Source organism: Thamnophis sirtalis, unplaced genomic scaffold (genome assembly GCF_051295495.1).
Source record: "Thamnophis sirtalis isolate CommonGarterSnake01/CBP01778 unplaced genomic scaffold, rThaSir2_p1.2 scaffold_3, whole genome shotgun sequence".
NCBI classification, from domain to species: domain Eukaryota; kingdom Metazoa; phylum Chordata; class Lepidosauria; order Squamata; family Natricidae; genus Thamnophis; species Thamnophis sirtalis.
The window spans coordinates 115,648,918-115,668,102 of record NW_028261383.1 but is presented as its reverse complement, the minus strand read 5'-3'; the positions used below and the strand labels follow the sequence as shown (position 1 = coordinate 115,668,102).

At 35.3% G+C, this 19,185-nt stretch overlaps 1 protein-coding gene across 2 annotated transcripts in view; it reads left to right on the top strand.

Moving 5' to 3' along the window:
* MYH10 (myosin heavy chain 10) overlaps window positions 1–19,185 on the top strand; it is an 87,868-nt gene that overhangs the window by 32,794 nt on the left and 35,889 nt on the right. Inside the window, exons 6-17 of one of the 2 annotated variants that reach the window (XM_087709780.1) lie at window positions 580–672; window positions 3,500–3,563; window positions 4,703–4,801; window positions 5,313–5,456; window positions 6,608–6,703; window positions 6,964–7,082; window positions 8,999–9,151; window positions 9,560–9,733; window positions 10,236–10,409; window positions 10,944–11,058; window positions 13,347–13,409; window positions 18,903–19,096. In XM_087709780.1, coding sequence (XP_087565906.1) covers window positions 580–672; window positions 3,500–3,563; window positions 4,703–4,801; window positions 5,313–5,456; window positions 6,608–6,703; window positions 6,964–7,082; window positions 8,999–9,151; window positions 9,560–9,733; window positions 10,236–10,409; window positions 10,944–11,058; window positions 13,347–13,409; window positions 18,903–19,096 — 1,488 coding nt within the window. The remainder of the gene's footprint in view (window positions 1–579; window positions 673–3,499; window positions 3,564–4,702; window positions 4,802–5,312; window positions 5,457–6,607; window positions 6,704–6,963; window positions 7,083–8,998; window positions 9,152–9,559; window positions 9,734–10,235; window positions 10,410–10,943; window positions 11,059–13,346; window positions 13,410–18,902; window positions 19,097–19,185) is intronic. The other variant, XM_014055943.2, reaches the window with a different exon arrangement.

Here is a 19,185-nt window from a genome sequence, read left to right as displayed (position 1 = left end):
TTAACTCTAACTGGAGAATAATACTTAAGCAAGGGACAGACTTTTGTATTCAACAAAGTTGGCCCCATAAACCCAAACCAGTAGTACAAGGTTAGAGTGGCTTATTAGGTATGAAGGCAGGAATCTTTCTTTAACAGCAGGAATTGCTGATAAGTATACTGCTTTTTTATGCATTTGTGAAGTAAAATATTAAATTCACACTTTGTATTTTCCTTTATTTCTGCATACCTTTGATTCATATCAAGTTGCTGATATGATAAATATCAGATAAAACTTCTGATAGCAGTGATAGCAGTGGGAGAACAAGGCATACATTAACTAAATGCATTTTATATGTAAGGTGATAGTTGCTGTTTAATAATGAAGCCTAACTTTAATGAATGTTTACTATTTTTGTAGCAACGGCATTCTCTAATCACCTTTATTTTTTATAGCGCATCAATCTCAGCTAAACAACATTGTCATTTCTGAAGATACTGAAACTGAAAGATAGAGTCAGAATAACTAAAAATTGCACTTCAGATTCCTACTGCTTTTAAATTAGATTGACATAACTTCATTTTTCCGTGTATGTTTCAGGGTGAACTAGAGCGTCAGCTTCTACAAGCCAATCCTATTCTGGAATCCTTTGGAAATGCAAAAACTGTAAAAAATGATAATTCCTCCCGCTTTGTAAGTCTGGGTTTTAATTATTTAACTATTAATTCATTATTCATAATTATTTTTTACGATGAAATTGCTGAAATTTGCATTAATTTTGAAACTCAGGTGTTTTTAGTGATCAATTTTATATACAACTAAATTATTTTGATTCATATATACAAACTGTAGACTTGTCTGGATTTTCCATTAACCGATTTCCTGTTCTTATGGGCTTATAAGTATCAATTAAAATCTAAATCAGCTTTTTTGAATTGGTGTATAGATTTGGAGGCCTGTGGGGAAATAAATTAAACTGTTTTTTTTAAAGGCCTGGATCTGTATGTTTTGGAGGAGAATAAGCAATAAAACTTTCCCCAAAGCCTTCATATCTATATGTATGAATTTTAGAAAGCTGAAATAATATTGTATAGTTATCCATGGATGGGTGAACATACAGTATGGGATAGGACAGTATAAAAAGAGCCAAGGTGGCGCAGTGGTTAAATGCAGCACTGCAGGCTACTGCTAGATCAGCAGGTCAGCGGTTCAAATCTCACCGGCTCAGGGTTGACTCAGCCTTCCATCCTTCCGAGGTGGGTAAAATGAGGACCCAGATTGTTGGGGGCAATATGCTGACTCTCTGTAAACCGCTTAGAGAGGCCTGAAAGGCCTATGAAGCGGTATATAAGTCTACTGCTATTGCTATAGAAAAAGACAGAAATACTGGCCTTCAGCCATGCATGCTTTTAAATGTAGCAATGAAAAACTTGAATTGTACTTGGAAGGCCATGCAATTCATGCAATAGTGATACTGCTTGGGTGTATCTTGCTGCACCAAAAATTGCATCCCCTACTGCATTCCACACCAGCTGCACCTTCTACATGCTTTTTAAGGGCAGACTCATGTAAGGCCTATTATAGTAGTCCAACCAGGAAATGCTCAAGGCATAAGAGACAGTGAATAGAACCTTCTAATCCAAAAATGGGTACAACTGGTACACAAATTGATTTATGCAAAGTTCTTTCTGACCACAACTGCCACCTGTTCCTTGTGCAGGTACCATGAATTTGCAAGAACTCCAAATAGTGCACTAAATCTGTCCAGGAAGTTGTACTGCATCTACAGTTAAAGATAGAAGATATCCTGATTCAAGCAACCCTAAAACTCATATATAGGTTTTAAATAGGAATGGGGAGAGAATTTAGCCCTGAGGCATCCCTTTCCCAACAAGTATTGTAACTAGTCTCAGAGGAAGGAGGGAACCACTGCAACATTGTGCCATCCATTCCCAAATCCATAATCCAGAAGAATACCAGAATTGATGTCATTGAAGGATGTCATTGAAATATCAAGAAGGATTATGCTGTCCTGAGCCATCAGAGGTCATCCCAAAACTCAATCAGTACATCCCCTGAAAGGTGTGCTGGTTGGAAGAAAAGATTGGTACTGATGAAAATTGTCCAATCCTGTTGGATCCAGTGTTGGCTTTTTGAAGAGGGAACTATTGATTTGCTTTCTTGCAAAGTAGGCAGAATCTTCCTCCCATAAAGAAACATTCGCCACCACATGATTCCTATCAAATCTCCCCTGAGGTCTAACAGTCAGGAGGCACATGGGTCTAAAATAAAGATGGCAGGACTCAAAACCCCTGGAGGACCCTGTCTCAGTACTAACTAAACTCTTTCCAGATAAACAGAGAAAATTATACAGACTCAGACCCTGCAGAGCTTCTCCTAATCTCAGAAGGGACCAAGAATGTGGTAGATTTGCTGACTGGTTTCTGCAAATCCAATAGTGAAGAATAAGTATGTTGCTCTTATTGACACAAGGTAATTCCTAATAAAGGTTCTTGTACTCAATCAGATTTCACCCCATTCTTCTTACTCTGATCCACTTCTGGATCATGCTTCAGCCATGGAACAAAATATCCAGACATGTGTTTTGGTTTGGGGATTGGCTACTTAAATGTAGCTGTCATGCATAGACATGCATGACTAAAAACTTATAAAAAAGTGGGGGAAAGAGCAAAAAAAAAAAATCTCAATTGCAGTTATTTTAATCTGTGTTTCACATTCAAATGAAAATCTTAAAATGGTGGTTGTAGGAATAATATTGTTTGAAATGTTTCTGAGCAGGACTTTAAAAAGGAAGGCAAGTTTTTCAATGAGAGGATCAAATCAAGAACAATAGGTTAATAATAGGTTATTATGGAATGGCAAGAATTTGGGGAGCTCTCAGCCACACTTGTTCAAACTTCCATAAGTAGCTTATTTGTTAAATTTATAAGTCCTTTGTTCAGAATTTGGTTTTGTTCAATTCTATTACATGAATTATGTGAACATTCTTTTCTGTTAAGGACTTCTGCATCTGTTTCTTGTTACATTTTTCTTTAAATCTGCACTGATGTTGTAAACACAATCACTCCAATTGCTTTGGCACTATTTTTGTAATGAATACTTTAATATGATCCAGATGGTAGTTTCTTTATACATAAAAGTAATTTCTAGTAGTAAGGATTTTAACTTTTGGACTAAATAGCTGGATTGTCCCCTAATGTATTATGAATTTTTATCAGACTGAAGTATATCCTAAGTTATCCTAAAATGCATTAACATATTAATTTAATGAATACAGCAATGGTTGAACTTTGTATTTTTCCAATTGTTTAAAATTAAGATTTGTACTCTGAATGTAATTGTAATAAATGTTAAATTATATTTGTTTAACATACATGTTCGTTTATTTTTATTTTTTTGATAACCTAGGAGTATTAATTGTTCAGTTTAAAATATTTTAGACTGTATGACTTGTATATTCTAAAAATGAATTTTAAATTTTGGTTTGTTTTCTTTTCAGGGCAAGTTCATCAGAATAAATTTTGATGTTACTGGCTATATTGTTGGGGCCAACATTGAAACATGTATCCTTTTTTTCAACAACTGTTATGATAACTGATCCAATTTGAAATTTGCAGTGATAGCTTGATTAAAATACTTTAGAGAGTACCTATCCGAAGGTGGGCTGCTCTCCAAAAAGAGGGCAGGCCATCTTGACAGAAAAGAATTAAATTCTTAATTTGGTTTTAGTTGATACAATTATGAATTACAGTCAGGAAGCTCACCAGTTGCATTAGCCCTATTTTTTTTATCAGTTATGGGCCTCCCTCTGTATTACAAGTTATTAAATTATGATAGCATTTGTTTTGGTCTGGTTCCCACATTGGTGTCAGCTTCAGTTTAAGACATAGCTCCTGGAATTTATCTTTTATATGTTAGCATTTTTATGTTAAGACCTGAAGAATTTAGACTAGATAGCTTGATACTTAAATAGACTAGTCCTGTGACAGTGAATCTATGGCATACGTGCCACAGGTGGTACGCGGAGCCATATTTGGTGGCACGCCAGTCGTCAGCTCCATCACACATGCATGCTTCAGCCAGCTGATTTTTCACCCTTCCGGAGGGCCAGGGAGGCTTTCACCCTCCCCAAGCTTCAGGAAAGCCTCTGAAGGCGGGGGAGAAGGTGAAAAACGGCCACAATGGGCCAACTGGAAGTTTGTTCCTGAACTTCTGTTGGGACCATTTTTTACCTTCTCTGGCCTCCAGAGGTTTTCCTGAAGCCTGGGGAGGGTGAAATACGGCTCCAAAGGCCCAACTGGAAGTTCTTAAAATGATCCATTCCCAGCTTCCAGAGGGCCTCTGGTGGGGGGGCAGGGGAGGCCATTTTTGTCCTCCCCAGGCTTCAGGAAAGTCTCTGGAGCCTGGAAGGGGTCGTGCGTGCATGCACAGGGGGTTCGCATGTGCATGCACAGATAGGTGGGGAAATTGAGTGGCCACGCACAGGCACAATTCTGGCATACTGTAAGAAAAAGGTTCGCCATTACTTGGACTAGTCTATAGAAGAAATTATAGGACCCTTCACAACTTTATTAATTCTATTTTGACAATTTGTGTTAAAATTATTAGGAACAACCATTTGGTGGTCTTTTTTTTCAAATACATAGTTTCAATTACATGATAAAATATGCAGTTCATAAAATTCTTAACTGCTCTGGCTCAGATTTATTAGAAAAATCACGTGCAGTTCGTCAAGCCAAAGATGAACGGACTTTTCACATTTTTTATCAGCTTCTAGCTGGGGCTGGTGAACATTTGAAAGGTGAGTTAATAAGTATAGAGGGTGGATGGTTACTGTAGCATTTAAACCAAAGCTGAAATAACACAATAGGACTGCAGCTGCTGTACCCACACTAGACAAAAGATCAGTCTAGCTGGGATTAGCATAGGCAGCTGCTTTTTAGAAATAGGTACAAATTTTCAGTTTGCCTTGAATAGCCAATCTGCGTACCTTTATGGTGATTCAACTCTTGTTGACGATATTATACTGTGATATATTTAGATACATCAGCTTGAATATATAAAGAGATGTATATATTCACTAAGAATTGCTTTCTTGAAAATTCTTTGCTTATTTCCCTTATTTCCTAGTTTGATATTAAAACAATGTGCTTCAAGATTTTTGGAAAACTTCATCAATGAAGAGTTGACTGTTTATGATTGCTAGAAGTGAACAATTTACACTTCATTTAAACATGAGTAAATCAGCAGCTACTAATGCCAGTTGTTTTTTTGTGGAGAAAAAAAAACCTCTCATTTTTCCTCTATTACAGCTGATTTGCTCCTCGAAGGGTTTAACAACTACCGATTTCTGTCCAATGGCTACATTCCCATTCCTGGCCAGCAAGATAAAGACAACTTCCAGGAGACAATGGAGGCCATGCATATCATGGGCTTTTCTCATGATGAAATACTAGGTATGTTTTAAAAGGCTATTATTTTTCTGATTCCTAGATATATATAGGTAGTCCTCAACTTACAACCACTACAACCATAGTGACTGAAGTTACAACGGTACTGAAAAAAGTGACTTGTGACTAGTTCTCACACTTAACAACCATTTTGGCATCCCCATGATCATATGATCAAAGTTCAGGCTTTTGGCAACTGGCATGTATTTATGAAGGTTGCAGGAGTCATGGAATCACCACTTGCATCACAGCTTCTGACAAGTAAGATCAGTGGGGAAAACCAGATTTGCTTAGTGATCACATAATTCACTTAACAACTGTGACAGAGAAAGGTTGTAAAATGAGATGTGGCTCACTTAATAGCTGCCTTGCTTAGCAACACAAATGTTGGGCTCAGTTGTGGTGATATGTTGAAGACTACCTGTATTTTATTTTTTTAACTGATAAAAATAGAATAAAATTACTATACATAGGCATATGTGGCATTATGAATGCTGAATTTAACATCTAAAGTTAAAAAATAAATTTGTCTGAGGTGCCAAAGATGAGCTTTTGAAGATTGTAGATAATTAACTTTGTGATGATGAATATAGACTGTTTGTAGGGGTATATATGGTGATTCTACCCCACAAAGGTCTGGTCATGCCACTGCAGTGCTCTGGGTTCTTGTATGTGCTCATCTGTAGGATATGACCAAGATGAGCACAAGGGAGGGGGTCAAGCACACCATTAGTCTCGAGTCCCTTCACCCCTCAAGAGTTCTAAGTCCAGCCCATCTTGAATTATCTCTTGTTTACCACCAATTTTCTTTTACTCTTAGTTGTTCAGATTCTTGTAGAAAGCTTAAGCTTTCAATGAACCTATATATTCATTTGGACTCTCTGTACTCCTGATTTCCCACACTTGACATTATCTTTCTATATATTTTCACTTTGGTCTAGCTACAGAATATATGGCAACTGGGATAAATATATTGGCCAAGAATACATACATTTGCCATATGAACCTTTCAGTTAGTTTGGCTTGTAGTCTGTATATAAGTCCAGATGTTCCTATAGTTTATATCAGTTCTTAAAGCCATCTTTATCTTGACTGCCTATCAATTAAAAGAGTAAACATTTATCTTAATACATTTTATTAAATGTTTTGTGTCTTAGCTATGTTGAAAGTGGTATCCTCAGTACTGCAGTTTGGAAATATTTCCTTCAAAAAAGAGAGAAACACGGATCAAGCATCTATGCCAGAAAATACAGGTAAAAGTATTTACAAGCAAAGGATATCCTTTAAATTATTATGTATTATTATTATATCTGATATTTGATATTTAATAAATGATTTGCTGCTATCATTCCCTACAATCTTGCAACACATAAAAATTTACAGTAGAGAGATGAATCTCATTTTTACTTGAAAATATTTTCCTGATGCTAGATAATCTGAAAACATATCATTTAATGTATAACAGTTGCTGAAGGAGAATTGTCATAACTGATTGGATTGCTTTCATTTGTAGTTGCACAGAAGCTCTGCCATCTGTTGGGAATGAATGTAATGGAATTTACTCGAGCAATACTCACTCCACGCATTAAAGTTGGCAGGGACTATGTCCAAAAAGCCCAAACCAAAGAACAAGTAAGCTAAAATAGAGAATGACAGATCTTATTATACCCGTCTGCTTCCAACTAACATATTTAACATTTCCCCTTATCCTGGGAGGCAGGGGCAAGAGTGATGATGATGGACATAATTTACATCAGGGGTGTCAAACTTACATTGTCACGATAGTGTCACATGACATGTCGGGATTTTTTCCCCCTTCGCTAAACTGGGTGTGGGCATGGCCAGCGCAGGCCGGGAGTTTGACAGGCGTGATTTACATTACAGTAAGACTATCGGGTTTCTATTCTGGAGCTTTAAAGCTTTGCTCTGTGTTCCAGAAGTAGCTATTAACTACTCCTCCAACAGTGCCTCTATGTTGAATTTTAGTATAGGAGTAACTTGAACATAAACAGTTTTAGATAGAGGGATAGAAGACTGAATAGTGGAGGCAAGATTTGTATGTATGCAGCTCTTGGGCATACCTTTAGGAGCACTTTAAATCTAGCATTGATTGAAGTTTATTCAGCTGAGAATATTTAAAAGGGCATTTGGGTAGAACTAAGACATCCAATGTATAAATTATGGAATTTTATGTCAGATGACTATAATGTTTATCTTTGGCATGAAAAGGAATATAGTTCTGGCCAAATTTTAAAAATCTTATTGTACATCTACTTTAACACATAGCTTCTATTTCAAAAAGTTTGCTGCAAGAAGAGTTTTAAGGCTAGGAAATGAATGCTTTCATTCTGCTATGATGGAGGCTATTTTTATCATAATATACTCATTATACACATCCACATTCTCTGACACAGACCAGTTCCCCTTATGTTACTTCAAACAAAGGGATTGTGCCTTCCTTTCTTTCAAAAGCATATAGCTGCACACTGGAATTTACATTAACCAATACCGTAGCGGTGCCAAAACTATTCCATTCTGTTTCCCCAGCTCTGCTGTCTGGAGCTCAGAGAGATTTTCCCATTTATACATTTCAATTTGGCACTACCTTTAGCACTCTAATGACAAAATGTTTCAGAGTTTAGGCATTCATTAGAACATCATGTAAGTGAGTATGTTTGGGCAATATTGTGAACTAAATAGATAGTCCTCACTTAACAGTGTTAATTGGGACCAGAAACTTTCATCGACACAGTCACAAGTGAAAAGAAAAAAAAAGACACGTGACTGCTGCTTAATGACAGCAGTTCCATCATTCCTTCTTAAGTCATTGTTAAGTGAGGACATCATGTGACAGTAGTTTGCAACTTCCTGCCAGCTTCTCCATCGACTTTGCTTGTCAGAAGCTGGCAGGGATGGTTGCAAATCCCGCTCACATGACTATCAGGAAGCTACAACAGCCATAAATTCAAGGACTAAGTACAAGGACTAGTTGTAATTACCTCTGGTTTAATACTATCATAAGTTGAAACAATTGCTGAACAAGTGGGCATTAAATAATGACCACCTGTAACAAGCATCTGCTATTCATGTAGCCTAGAACAGTTTGTTGCTTGTGTGGCCCCTTTCCCACACAAAGTGCAGTGAAAACTCAAATGTTTTCTCAGTCTCCTCTCTTAAAAGCACTGTCACTTAAAATATGTAAGAGACAATAGTATTTTTTTCACCTGTGGGTGATAGACTTTTCAGTAACAAAAACTTACACTACCTGTCTGTTGACTCTGTTTTTGTATATGTTCTGAACAGCTTCAAAGTAGTCAAGTGTTGATTCTGAATTTATCGGAACCAATTACTTTCTATAAGAGCTATGCAAATTACAAAGCTAGATAACATTTTTTTCTAAAGTTCATACTTATAGCATTTTTGCTTAATGCAACTTAATTTCTTTGTACTTTTTGTATTCAAAAATTATTGTGCTAGGTTTCTAGTAAAATATTAATTCTCATCTTTATATATTATAAGCTATGATTTCTTCACCTTCCCTTATAAAGGCAGATTTTGCTGTAGAGGCATTGGCAAAAGCTACATATGAACGTCTTTTCCGTTGGCTTGTTCACCGTATTAACAAAGCTTTAGATAGAACTAAACGGCAGGGAGCTTCCTTCATTGGCATCTTGGATATTGCTGGATTTGAAATCTTTGAGGTAAGCAAAGCAAAATCAAACACTTTTGCTACATATCAAACGTTATTGTTAACTTGTGGTGCCAATCATTAGCCATCCGTAGTATCAGATATGTATATCATATTATAAATTTCTGCAAGAATTTTTTATACTAAAAGTGAATCAGAACTGCAGTACAACATTAAAATCTGCATACCATCTGTGATTACATTTCTTAGAGGATTGAAGTTTGATCTGGCTAGTATTCTGATTTAGGAAACTCTCAGTGAGATGGCTTGCATGCTTACATGTCTGACATTTTCTTAAAACATATTCCTCTGTCTGATGTTTGGTTGAACAATAAATAATCTGCTCTCTAAAATTTCTTACAATATAGTAAAATATTAAAGCTACACAATTAAAATTTACCTTTCTTGCTTATTTTCCCAGTTAAACTCTTTCGAACAACTATGTATCAACTACACCAATGAGAAACTGCAGCAGTTATTCAACCATACCATGTTTATCTTGGAGCAAGAAGAATATCAAAGGGAGGGCATAGAATGGAATTTTATTGACTTTGGACTGGATCTACAACCCTGCATTGATTTAATTGAACGACCTGTAAGTTCTTATATCCATATCTTTCGTATGGTTTATGCAGCAGTATAAACTAAACTTAGATCAAATCTGTATTTTAATTTGTGATCCAAAGTGTAGCTATTCTAATGTGTGGTCCTTTTACACTTGGTTTAATATTTACAAAGTATCATCACTTGTAAAATGGAGTCTTGATTTTCACAATAATTTATTTTATTCACTTTGTCTTTTATGAAGCATTAATGAAACTATTCATGTTCTGACAGTTTTAATTATATAGCATACATTATAACAAATATCCTTGTACTGCAGCTACAATAAGAGTTACAATAAATTGTGATTGGATTCTGGATTTATTGCTTTAATCTTATTTTCTCTTTATCACCTGTTAAAATAGAAATCTTTCTGATTTTCATACATGGAATTTGTTCTGCTTTAGCAATATGTTTCCACATTATATAATAAATGTAAGAAGAAAATAAATAAGTAGTAATAGTCTATGCATTTTTAATTGTTTTTGAATTAGGCTAACCCTCCAGGTGTATTGGCTTTGCTGGATGAAGAATGCTGGTTCCCTAAAGCAACTGACAAGACATTTGTAGAAAAACTGGTCCAAGAGCAAGGTACTCATTCCAAATTCCAGAAACCTCGGCAGCTGAAGGACAAGGCAGATTTCTGCATTATCCATTATGCAGGAAGGGTAAGAAATAATCACTGTATAGTCTAACCATTCTTCAGACTTCCCCTTTGAAGAGACTATTGGGATTTACATATAATACTGTTTTGACTTCGAATTTGCATACATAATCATAATTACAAAAAGTAATTTAAAACATTTTTTAAAAAGGACCTAAATAAATAAAATGTGGTTGACAAATAACACAAGATTGCTAGATCTAAAAAAACAATAGAATAGAATAGAATAGAATAACAGAGTTGGAAGGGACCTTGGAGGTCTTCTAGTCCAACCCCCTGCTTGCTGTTGCAACAGATTGTTTCTTTTTAAAGTAACTAATATTTAGAATGTCAATTACTGTATTTAATAATATATGGAACTCCATCTAGTAGCTTGTCTTCCTCCCTTGATCTTGTTAATAGGCAAACATTTATTATTAATCTAAAAGGATTTCATTGAAAATGACTTCAATGAATAAAGGCATTTGAAGCTACTGATGTGAACAGGCACAGTTTAGCTTTCCGGGATTTACTTAGTTCCCCATTTGCTTCATTCCAGGTGGATTACAAGGCAGATGAATGGCTAATGAAAAATATGGACCCACTGAATGATAATGTGGCAACTCTTCTGCACCAGTCTTCTGACAGATTTGTTGCAGAACTTTGGAAAGATGGTAAGAATCTGTTCCAAACTCAGGAAAGATATAATTCTATGTAGCCAAACTAGTATGTGATTTCTCAAATACTGCTTACCAAAATTTGTACAGATAGTCCTTAATTATGACCACAGTTGGGATCAGGACTTCCATCACTAAGTAATGTGGTTGTTAAAGAAAGTCATCATAGGACCATCATTTACTTATTAAATTTATGTGCAATTTAAATCAATAATGTGACATCATAAATACAGACTGGTTGCCAAGTGTCCAAATTGCAACATCTGACTGCAGGGATGCTTTAACGATCATAAGTGTGAGAACCATATAAATCACTTTTCAATGCCTTTTGTAACTTTGAATGATCACTGAATGAATGGTTGTAAATCAAGGACTATCTGTAATCCGATACTCTGCTCACACCCTACAAATTATTTCATTTATATTTGTGTCATTATGGTTAGCTATACTTTTTGTTCATGCATTGAACTGCTAGATACCATGTTTTGAACAGAATTGCTTACTATTTTAGATTAATCTCAAGAGAGATTCCATTACAGATAAAACACCTTTGCTCCTTTATGATAATCACAAAAATTAAATCTGTTGCTTTAGTCACTATTAATTAAAAAAACATCTGGTTTTGCTGTAAAATAGATGGATGCAAGGTGTGTTTACATTTAACACTCTAAGCCATTGGAGTGCAGGATGTTATGCTAAGGGTTTTCATAAATTGCTAACATGTAATGTACATGATTAACACAAGCATGCTTTCACAACAGTTTTTAGATTTGTCAAGCTTATAAAGTAATGTGATTGAGTATCAGTTATCACTTTGCTACTTAATTTTATGTCACATTATTAGCACAAAAATCTTATTGTATCAGCCAGAAGTCTTTCTAATCCTTCTCATGATAGCCACTATCTACTGTCCTCCTCATTGCGTCCAGGTATAAACAAGATATAAGGGAGTATTGCATGCTTCTTCTGGTACTCTTGGTAGCTTAGCATATCATGTGTGAAATTGTTACCCTATCATGAATTTGTCTAATTTAATTAAATCCACTTAGTAATTTTAAACCACTCTATGGTACTGAGTTCCAGAGGTCAACTAGACTATATGAGAGTGATGGCAAACCTATGGCACACGTGCTGGAAATGGCACACAGAGCCCACTCTCTGGGCATGTCAACCGTCTCCCATCGTTCTTCCAGATTCCAGCTGGTCTTTGCACATGCATGCGCACCAGAACCAGAAGACTAGGTGACATGTGTATGCTGGAAACCGGAAGCTGGGGAAATGCTCTTCTAGTTTTTTGTGCGTGCACACCGGGGACTTGCTCTTCCAATTTCCAGCGCTTCCGCTCCCATTTCAGCGCTCAGTACCAAAAAGGTTCGCCAACACTGCTATATGAGATACTTTATTTACTCAGACCTTTATCATTCTTGTTCAAGTTAATGAAATGACCCCAAGTTTTGGTATAATTGGGGAAGATATTTCTTTCCTTAATCTTTGTAAGGGCCTAAATGTTATAATCTTTCCCTGTAAAGTAATTCTAGTCTCTTAATAACTGGGTACAGAAAAGGACGATGTTCATTTCTGATATCGTTTTGAGATGTAATGACAACAATGGTATATACGGTGTTGCATACGCTGCTCATGCAGTATATATTTGTTAAAACATTATGGTACAGTTTTTTTTTCTAATTAACAAAATACACCATATGTCTTGCTTTTGAATACATATAGATTTAAGAAAGTAAGTTTATGAATATCTAATAATTATAGCATAGCATTTTTCATATGAACAGCCATTTAGAAAGATTTTGTATATTAGAAACAGCCAAAATATTTGCACTTGGGATGAATATATGGTGAATTCTATAACATCCATCTTGTATTATCTTTCCAATTCCTTGATGGTTCATGAAGTGTTGGGTATATTCTTGTATGGCCATGTCATGTTGTAAGCATTGGATGCTGGCCTAAATGCCTCATTGTGCTAACAATATTTCATGTTTGTGAATTACTTTTGAGTATATGCTGATACTTTGCACTAAACCTTTTATCAAAAAAAAAGCTGGAGTGTCTATTTTATACAAGCTAACGTTTACTCATATCTAATTGTTGCTGCAACCAGCTATTAGTCTTTTGAGTTCTGAAATGAATACACCATTCCTAATACCCATAATAGACTATATACAGTATACTTGTTAAAGCTTCATTGAAATTCTGAGTGGTGGTTTTTTTACTAACTGGATTATCTTCTATATCTGCTTTTTATTTTTGCTGTTTCTGTGCCACAGACATTCACAATATTCAGAGAGCCTCTTTCTATGACAATGTTCCTGGTTTTCCTGATGCACCAGGTGAATGTATGAACGGGGCTCCTAAAAGCAGGACTTGAATCTATAGGAAAAAAATCATGTTTTTTTTTCCTTTTGCTTATAGGCCAGCATGAACTTTTCATTTCATCCTAGCCTTAAGTGTTACCTGCACAAGGCAAGTGTTCTTGTGTGCATACTATTCAGTTGCTACTGCATCAAATAGTCTCATTTTTTTCTATTGCACTTTGAAAAAGCTTTGCAAGTGAGTAGCTGCATTTTAAAACATGAGCTTGCTTTTCTGACACATTTGATAATTTTGGATATTTCAGTTTAGAAGTGTTGCTGGCCTAATTTTTTGCCCATGTTGTATTTATACAAATACAAATAAAACAACCTTATTGGTCTTTACCTAGTATGCTAAGTTGTTGTTATCAGCAAGCAGAAAAGTTTTAATTTCACAAGTCAAAGGTTTGCTATTATGACCCCTGATATCGTACTCATCCATCCTTCCATTCACAAAGCTAACAATTTAATAATTTAATTTGTACATCATCAGAGTTGTCAAACGTTTGAGCCTTGCATGGGCAAAGCTGGAGCACATTTTGACAGCATTTAAACTGCACAAATACAATCTGGATTTTAAAGAAGTGGTAGCTTATTGCTCATAACTCTCTGGGTTATGAATCACAGTGAGAATCCCTGCTTTGAGGTACTCTGGAATATTAAAACAAAAGCTACATGATCCTGCTGCCTTCCAGTTTTACCAGGAAAGCTCATCAAAGGCCACTAATAGAAGTGCAGCAAAACATTATGTGCTCGATTTGAAATGAGCAGTAGGTTCATCAACAGTAGATTAATCCCTATTATCCAGAAGGGAAAGATCATGTGATTTATATTTTTATCTATATCTGATGCTACTTGGCTATTTTTTTCTATCTCTGCCTCGCTGTCTCTTGTAGACTATTGCTAATTCATATTTTCTTAATCTTTATTTCTTCCTTAAATTATTAATCTTTCTGTTTATCGTTGCTGAATAATAATATTTTCAATTACTGTTTACTCTAAAGGAGAAAAATATTTTGCTATATTTGAAACAGTGAATAAGCAGGCATCTTTGATCACTGAATGATTCCTGTGGAGAATACCAACAAACATCTTATTCATGCAAAAAAATAATAATTAAAATCTCTACTCAGGAGGCTAATAGCATTTCAGCTGTGGGAGCCAATGAATAAAAACAAGGAGAAAAATGTAGATGGCTCAGATTTGGTAAAAGATCCAAATCTCATGAAATATCAGCTTTCACTTCTCAAGATATTATGTGACCTTAAGTGTGAAAGTTATAATCTGATGTGATTTTAACGTTCATGTCTGAAGCCTCCTATGATTCATTGCAAAAATGCCAAAATATCACTGTTTTGTATATTGTAAATTTTTGGTCATTTGTGTATGTCAGGGGTCCCCAACCGCCGGGCTGGGACCTACTATCAGAGACTATTTGGAACCGGGCTGTACACATATACCAGTAGTCCCCACTTATGCGGCTTGGTGGCCAGTTGGAAGGGTGGAGAATTGGGCCGCATGAGTCAACCTGCACATGTGCATGTATGCCACCCCACTACTCATGTAGCCCAGTTCCCCATCCCTCCACCAGGCTACCAGCCGCATAGGTTGGGGATTGCTAGTATATGTGTATACGTCCATGTGCATGGGTTCTAATAAAAACTATTTCCACAAATATAGTCAATGGGTATTGCAAATGTGTTGATGCCCATGACACTATCACTATAAATGTTTTTTTTTTAATGAATACATTTTGACTTTGCTGCAAATTAACATTCCAGTCTTGGTTGACAGAAGAAACCTTGATGCTAGAACATTAGGGGAGATGAGAAAAGTCGTAGCTTTTAGATCCAATACATATCAGTCCTGAGTCCCATAAAAATCTGAGGGTCACTGAAGAGTGACAGGATGAGGAATTCTGGAATACAGAATATGTCAAACCTAAGTATAAGTTTTTCTTGAACTAGAGCTTCAATTAAGACAAAATAAGAATCTACAAAATAACTAGTTATCCTTCTTAGGACTGAGTATATTTACTTCTGTAAAACAAAGCAAAATAGAGCCTAGCTCTCCATTTTTCTCCTCAATGATTCAAAACAGAACTTGCGGGCACAGTTAAATATTTTTTCTCGCTATGCATTAGATTCTAATTTAGGATGAGAATATCTGAGGTCTCATTGAACCTGACCACCACATGTGTACTGTAATGCTATTAGAGATCAAAGTTTTAGTGCTTACAAAACATTTATTAGAGATATACATGGTACTTCTTACCATGTGAAATATATCCCAATGACTAGCTTTCCCCAAAGCACAGAAAGGTTAGGTTTCTTCAAAATGCATACAATAGTAGAACGTTTTACCTCTGAAGGTTGTGGGTTGTTCACTTCTGGAGGTTTTTAAGAAGACGCTAAGTAGTCAGATCTTGCAAATGGCTTGTTTGGTTTTCACACACATTGCAGAGATTTAATGATTCTCATAATCTTTTCTGATTCTTTGAAATCATTTGCTCCTGCTTTTTCCAGACTCTGATATTCAACTTTCTTGGCTGTTATTGAATATTTTGTTCTAATATCCCCATCTTCATTCTAATCCCCTTTTTGTGAATGTGCTTATCACATATATTCCTATAAGATGGTTTGATGTTGTGATATATGGTATACTCAGGGTATGAATATGATGTTATACAAGTGGGCCAAACCAGGATTTTAGACTTTATATCTATTTTTTAGGATTTTTGTTTTTTTTTTAAATTGAATGATTTACACCACTATTTCCTTTACTTTTCCTTTCAAACTTGATAAGTAATGGTGGGGTTTTTTTATTTGATAGTTTGCCTCAGGTTCAGTAATGAAATCTTTAGGATTTGTAAACTGTGTGTGGCCTATAAATATAAGTTAGTATAAGTATAAGTATAATCTTTATTGTCATTGTATTTAAATACAACAAAATTGGTTTTAACCTCACTGGCGCAAAATTATAACATAAACGAAAAAAGAAAGAGAAAGAAAAAAACTAGCTTGTTCATGGAGTGATTGTGGTTATATTTAAAAGTCTCACAGCCCAAGGATAGAAACTATCTTTAAACCTGTTTGTTTGGCTGGCTATACTTCAATGTCTTCTGCCTAATGGTAGAAGTGCAGAGAGACACTGACCAGGGTGTGAATCATCTTATTCTGTTAAAGCAGCGAGATCTGGTGATGTCATCCAGTGGTGTCAGAGGGCAACCAATGGTTTCTTGTGCCAAATTGATTGCCAGCCCTATTTTAAACTATAGTCTTGTGTCTTTTAGCAGCTTCTCAGAACTTAAATAAAGGCTGAGCCTGTTTTTGCTCAGATTTAATATTCCTATCAAAAAAAATCTTTCCCATTCTTCATGAGGCAGTTGAAAGACTGCTCTATTTCTAAGTAGATGAAGGAGAACCTGAAAACATAGAATATCAAAATCTATAAAGCTATTAAAGCATGATGCATCTTCATCTCCTATCTGAAGAGATTTTTCTGTTGTTCAGATACATTGGTGATACATTTATTATCTGGACTTATGGTCAAGGTGCCTGGAAAAGTTCCTTCAAGTTCAGTAACTCAATAAAATTTGATATTTGCCATGAGGGTTCTTCTTGCTTTGTTATAACAAATATGCTACTCACAGACCAGTTGATCAGCACATTTGAGAACCAGAGATATATTGACACTCTTCTTCACTGATGTTTTTGCTAGATTATCTGGAGAGTGAATTAACACTTATTATGTATGCATTCCTCTGGCTATGTTCTGTATGAAAGTCAGCAGTGGGGCAGAATGTGCTGGATTAGTAAGAGAAAGCTTAGGGGGAAAGTGTAGGTCATACGGTCCTTTCCTTCTTAGGCAATAAAAAAATCATGCCATTAGCTCTAGAACTGCCCCATGCAGTGTTCTGCCTCTCCTCTCGTAGTCTGTTTGATTTCTATACTTACAACTTATATTTACCAATATTATTCAAAACTGGAAAACATAAATTTAAATAAAAATTAGTATTAAGAAAATTGCTTTGGTACTATAGCCCTTTACAAATCTTATTAAATATTTTATAATAGTTGTCTTGTAATCTATTTTATAAGGAATGTAAACAATCTTGAATGTATTATTATATTATTATTGCATTAAATCATTATTACAGCTCCAAAGTGAAGTATGAAATTGTGCCTCCTTGATAAAAATAACATCTGCTTATGTGTTATACTTGAAATTGCTATGGCCTCTGAAATCTACATGCAAAACAAATCATATATTTTATGAAACTTGAAATGGTTATATAATTTACAATTCTAAGCTAGTTAATTAGTTAATTTTAGCTTTGATTAACTTGACACTGCAGAGGTGATATTTCTCATGATCAAGCATAGCATTGATATATTTGAAATCACAGGATTTTTAAAGTTGTAGAATAAATTTCTTTAGTACAATTAATCGCTATCCTGTCAGCACAACTATTATAGTTAGGATATATAAATTTTAGTTTTTTCTAATTGTAATTTACTCCCCCCTTCCTCCATTTCGTTTAGCCATGTACAACAAATGCATTTCACTGATTAAGGAGATACTTAACTTGTAATTCTATTTTGGAAACATGTTAAGTACATTTTGATTTAACTGCACAGATTTTTGTGACTGGGAAATGTTAAAAGATTGTTAATACCCTGAACTAGTGTGATTCACAAAAAGCTACGCTGCAACATGTTCAATTCTTTAAAATGATAATGTGATGGTCCCCATCCCAGCTATTTTATTTCATTTCTGTTTTATTTCTGGGCCAAAATATGGCGCTCTAGTTGTTTGATATTTCTCTTCTGAGCAGTAGTTGCCTTTAGGGTTAATTTTATTGGAATGGACTGATTAAATCAAATTTTCCTCAGTTTTATTCTTCATAGAAAACTTGATAATTCAGCTGAATTAGTGTCAATATGACAAGCCATATAACTAGTATTTTTGTGATGTAATAGGAAAAAATATACTGAAAAAGCTGAAACCCATATTTTATGTTGCAGTTTTATAGGGAAATATGTACTTTATTTCAAGCAAAGATACTGTGGGAGGATGGTAATATTTTGTCTTTAATGCTGTTTAACCCATTTAGTCATTTGCTTTGGCTATATAATAAATTTTCCAACATTATTCATTCTGTGCTCGCACTTGATTCTCGTCAAAATTTTATTTTAATTATAAAAAAGGTATGGCTGTAGTGCTCCTAAAAGCAAAATAGTAACTTTTTTTTTGTTCTTCCTAGTTCATAATTGTCAAAGCTACGGTATTTTTGCCTTGCGCATTGCTTTGAGTTCGGCTACTTCCATGCATACCTATTTGCTTTGGCACAGATGGCACCTTTCGATATTGTCTCACGAAACATTTATTGCACCTTTTATTTATACTGATTGTCTTTATTTATTTTACTCTAAAATGGACCAATTAACTGTACATTCTTGTTGCCTGCAGTGGACCGTATTGTGGGCTTAGATCAAGTCACTGGAATAACAGAGACTGCCTTTGGCTCAGCTTACAAGACCAAGAAGGGGATGTTCCGTACAGTAGGACAGCTATACAAAGAATCACTCACCAAACTGATGGCCACACTACGCAATACTAACCCAAATTTTGTTCGCTGCATCATTCCAAATCACGAAAAGAGGGTATGTATTGTTACAGAGATTGGGTTTGACTTAAATACAATAACTGCTGCTTGTGTTTCTTTGGCTCATGCTATGTATCTCTACTTGCT